Source organism: Miscanthus floridulus, chromosome 12, assembly GCF_019320115.1.
Source record: "Miscanthus floridulus cultivar M001 chromosome 12, ASM1932011v1, whole genome shotgun sequence".
NCBI lineage: Eukaryota > Viridiplantae > Streptophyta > Magnoliopsida > Poales > Poaceae > Miscanthus > Miscanthus floridulus.
The window spans coordinates 53470035-53475177 of NC_089591.1; the positions used below are offsets into that span (position 1 = coordinate 53470035).

General features: G+C 45.5%; 1 protein-coding gene across 1 annotated transcript; it reads left to right on the forward strand.

Annotated features, from left to right (window-relative positions):
• Window positions 1-1143: 1143 nt before the first annotated feature.
• Window positions 1144-1572, forward strand: LOC136495894 (uncharacterized). The gene has a single exon (XM_066491688.1). The coding sequence runs from the start codon at window positions 1144-1146 to the stop codon at window positions 1570-1572; it is 429 nt and encodes a 142-aa protein (XP_066347785.1).
• Window positions 1573-5143: the final 3571 nt, after the last annotated feature.

Consider the following 5143-nt stretch of genomic DNA (forward strand, 5'->3'; position numbering starts at 1 on the left):
CGCAAGCTATGCCACTACTTTGATGAACATAAGGTAACAGTGGTATCCGACTTCCCACTTGGCAATGTCCTATGCAATCGAGAAGCAACAGGATGCATATCCAAGTGGTCAGTCGAACTCGAAGCTCAGAACATCGAGTTCGTCTCCCACAAGGCTATCAAATCTCAAGTCTTGGCTGATTTCATAGCCGAGTGGACCGAAGCCCAGTAGCCTACTCTGATAGTTATCCTCGACCATTGGAAGATGTATTTTAATGGTTCCCTCAAGCTAGGAGGTGCAAGAGCTAGCGCTCTCTTCATATCTCTAGATGGAAAGTAGCTTAAATATGTCCTACAAATACTTTGGCCTGCTACCAACAATGAAGCCGAGTACGAGGCCTTCCTTCACGGCCTCCGAGTAGCAGTCTCACTTGGCATCAAGCGTTTGCTCATCTATGGTGACTCCTAGGTGGTCATCAACTAGGTCAATAAGGATTGCGACTGCGCTAAGGAGACCATATACGCTTATTGCGTAGAAGTCCGTAAACTTGAGAAACACTTCCAAGGTCTAGAAATCCTCCATGTTATGCGAGATCTCAATGTTACGGCTGATGTTTTGGCCAAATTGGGATCAGATAGATCCTAGGTACCCCCTGATGTGTTTGTTCTAGAACTCCAAGTCCCTTTAATCAAACAAGAAGCCTCCACATCCACCGGTACTCCGACTCCTGATGTCCAGGTACTAGTGGTCAACCCGGCATGGATGCAAGTATTTATTGATTACATCCAAGACAATAAGTTGCCCGACGACAAGGTAGAAGCAGAGCAGATCACGTGCAGAAGCAATAATTACATCTTAGTCAGAGACAGGCTCTACTGACGGGGCGGATCATCTAGTGTTCTCCTCAAATGCATTACACCTAAAGAAGGGCAGAAGATCATGGAGGAAATTCACTCCGGGTGTTGTGGCAACCATGCAGCCTCTAGGACCTTAGTTGGCAAGACTTTTAGATCTGAGTACTATTGGGCTATAGCACTAAAAGACGTAGAAGAGTTAGTACAACACTACAAGGGTTGTTAGTTCTTCACCAAGCAAGCCCACATCCTAGCTCACAACCTTATCTACATCCCTCCATCATGGCCTTTTTCATGCTAGGGGCTCGACATGGTTGAACCTCTCAAACAAGCACATGGTGATTTCGAGTACATCTACGTGGCTATTGACAAGTTCACTAAGTGGGTAGAGTACAAGCCACTCGTCAAGTTCAATGCTACAAAGGCAGTTGAGTTCTTGCAAGGCATTATGTACCGGTTCGGTAAGCCCAATCAGATCATTTCAGATCTTGGCTCACCCTTTATGGTTATTGAGTTCAGAAGTTGGGCTCAAGATTGCGGCATCAGCATCGACTATGCTTCTATAGCTCAACCTCAAGCGAACAGCCAAATAGAGCGGGCTAATGGGCTACTTCTAGTCGAACTAAAGCCCAGGCTATTCGACGAGCTTAAAGACTATGGCGACAAGTGGACATATGAGTTACCCAAGGTAGTTTGGGGACTGCGCACTCAACAAAGCAGAGCGATAGGGGTTGAATAGTACAATGAAGGCGAAGCAGATGAAACCCGGTGGCTAGAAATTAACAGTGCCGAAGAGATCAAGCTTAACACACTCTTCTAGTCTGCCAGGTACCTGCAAGGCCTACGATGTCACTATGACAAGAACATGCACTCCCATACCTTTCAAGTCAGAGATCTAGTCCTCAAGCGTATCCAGAATACCTTGGGACAACACAAGCTACTCAGCCTCTGGGAAGGCCCCTTCATTGTCTCCAAAGTTACTCGGCCATGCTCCTTCGAGTTAATCACAGAGGACGGTGATCCTGTGTCTAACTCCTAGAACATCGATCAGCTATGGAGACTTTACACTTAATATTATTAAGTAGTTTTGTTGTTTAACTAAATTCAGTGTTCTAGCTTTTGTACTTAACATTCTTTGTTATTAATATAGAGTCAATGTTCTTCGCTAGATGAATCGGTCTTTTTACTTTTGTGTAAGATACACAACTTTCTAGTTGTCTCTCTTTGTTGCAGCCTTTGTTACATTATATACGAGATATATAACTGACTAATTACGTGGCTACACATCTCTCAATATGATAAATTTACTCAACACACAGTTCTTATTCTGTATACCGAGTACTGGGCTATATTATACGAGATATGCCTCCTACTCGGATGGCTTACATCTCCTTGGCTAGGAGCCAATTACCCACATTTGGTTTAACTATTGCATGTAGTCCTAGGTAGGGTGACTCCCAGAAGCAAGTGACCTAATTTGTTGGCTACAGGATGAGATCCTAACAGCAAACAATCATTATAAGGGTTCCTTTAACAAGTGACTTCGAGCACTTAACGTTGACGGAAAGGTCTAACATGATTCTAATCATAGCAACAATGTTGATCACTTTTTACTTGGCTACTCAGTCTTACGCGCCTTTCTAAAGGACTCCACAAGACAACCTTATAGCCTAAGTACACTACAATCTTACTCAAAAGATTATCAAGTCTAAAAGATGCTAACTTTGCACATACAAGTTAGCTAGAATAAACCGTCTTTGGCATTTAAGTACCCCAACAAGACGCATTACTTTTGGAAACTTATAGGCTAAGTTTTTCATTCAATTAATAGCCTATGCAAGCAAAAGAACATTGTTTCTTACAATGTGCCTATCCGGCACATATGCTTAACAAGTTTTTTCAAACTTACACGGCCTATTCGTCAGGCTTCTCCATCCTAAGGTCTAATTCATTTGTTATGGTGGTTGCAAGTCCATTGAGTTCCTCCTAAGTTCTTTCCATGGCAGCAAGATGGACTTCATCATCATAGTCTATGGCTACCTGATGGAGATCCATAGTCGGGTATAGCACTCGGAGCATACCAAGTACATTATGTACGTAGACCTTGGTGGCTCCACGTACATAGCTCTCAAAGCGGTTGGGGATTTCTTTCACTATATCCACCCACCATTTTTCACCATCTTCTAGCCTATGAAAGAGGAGGGCGAGTGGCTTCACAGCTTCCTAGAGTGTGTTTCGCTCCAATTATGCCCTCTCTAGCTGGGCCTTCATGTCATTCACCGACTTCCAAGCCAGCATCAGATCATGATCAGCTCCTCGCTTTATCAGCTTAGCTCGAGCGAGTTCTTCACTCGCTCGTTCGGTTACCTCCTCAGTTTGATTGTGCTTGCTTCTCAGGGTTTCATTCAGCTCCTTCACCTCGCCTTCCAACCGCCAGTTTCTGATGTGCTCTTCTGCAAAGAGGACCATACACGATCATCATCATGATTACCGACTACTACATGTTAGGAACTATAGGGAAGTCATATAGTTCTCTTACCTTTTAGCTTGGTATCAAAGAGCTCGGCCTTCTCTGTCATCTTCAACAAAGAATCAAAGGCATCATTCTTTCTAGTTTTGGCGGCTGCTTTTTGGCGCTCAGCCTCACCAATTTGAGCCTGAAGGATGCATATAGTCTCCTTATGCCATTTTTGCGCAGACATCCACTCGGCATCATTCTTGGCTAGCTCCTCCTTCAACCTGGTGAGCTCCACCTAGGCTTCTAGAACCTTGACGGAGGCCTTCAGCTTCGCATTCTGGGTATATGACTGTTCCAGAGATGAGAACTTGGAAAATATCAACAAATAAGAAACAAAAAGTACAAGACTTATCCTTAGCTAGCCATCGAAGATAGAGGCTTGGTTCAAAAACCCAGACCAAGACTTCATTAACCCAGCAAACTCTGGACTGTATGTCCAGAGCTGGGTACTTGGTCCGATCACCGGGATGGCTTCCTCCTCTCCAACCATCCGGGTACTTGTCGTCGCCACGTCTGGTGTAGGCGCACTCAGAGTTGGAGTACTCACACTAGCGCTCTGCCCATCATCAATGGTGGCAGACTCTGTCAGCTCCAGTCCACATCAGGCATCGCCACTTGTGGCTTCGATACCTCCACATGCTCTGTAGTACCTGGCTGCTTTGCCTATTCCGCTCTACCATCAGTGGATACCGGACCCTGTAGCTGTGGTGCTTCAGTGGCCTTGGGTGGGGCATAGGCCCACCTGCCTGGCTTCCCTCCACTTGGTCACTCTCATCATGCGGATTGTCTTCAACACAAGGTTCTTCACTTTGCAATTGGGTACTCGCTGTTTTTTGTACCCTGATACACGCAGAAGTAAATTGATGTTCTCGGGATAATATAAGACTACGACAAACAATTTTGACACTTACTTGGTGGAGGATTTTTTTAGGCAAGGCCTTCCTAGTGTCATACCGCTAGATGTCTTGCCCAGCTTCAAGGTAGACATCGGCGCCGACAGTATAAAGTCGGCTTGTTGACTCGTTGCGTCTGCATTTTATTCTGGTGCACCCCCGTCACCTTGAGTTAGCGTCCGGGTGCTTATGAGGCCCAACAGCGACATCATGTCAAGAACAATGCAACATCTTCAAGTATTTCCATGACAAAGTTTAGTACACAATTTTACCCAGAAGCATACTCACTGCCTGATAGAGAATGATATGTTTACTTCCTCCGTCTCTAGCTCCCCATCAGTAGTATCTTGAGCTATGACTATTCAAGATTGGGCTTAGAATATGATAACTGTCAGACTACATAGAGTTATTTCAAGATTGTATTTTACCTGGACTCAATGTGCAGGCTCGATGGGGCTTCTTGGGCACTGCCCTGCTCCCGGCAGCAACATCGGCCTCCAACAACCGTTTCCCGCTAGCGGCTCCCTACCGAGCACTTGGGTTTGCCTAGACTCTGAAGTCGTCTGGGCTCCCTTCATATTCGCTCCTAGCTTCCTTGTCCACAGGGACAGCGAAGGTGGCATTCCCTCCGTCTGCTCTGGTAGATGCTGCCCCGCTCCCACCAACTCCTCCAAAGCTGACATGTGGAGGCAGGGCGACAAAGTCATTGAAGTTGCGCCCCAAATGTTATAGTCAATCCATAGGAGTCAGTCCCCACAATATCAAGACACTGCAAAGTCATAAAGGTCAGAGTACTTACGGCAGCCAGTGGATTTTCATGGTCAAGGTTAGGGTACTAGTACGGTATCACTAATACAGTCTAGAGTATATCCTAAATCCTCTCTAGGACTTCATCCTCT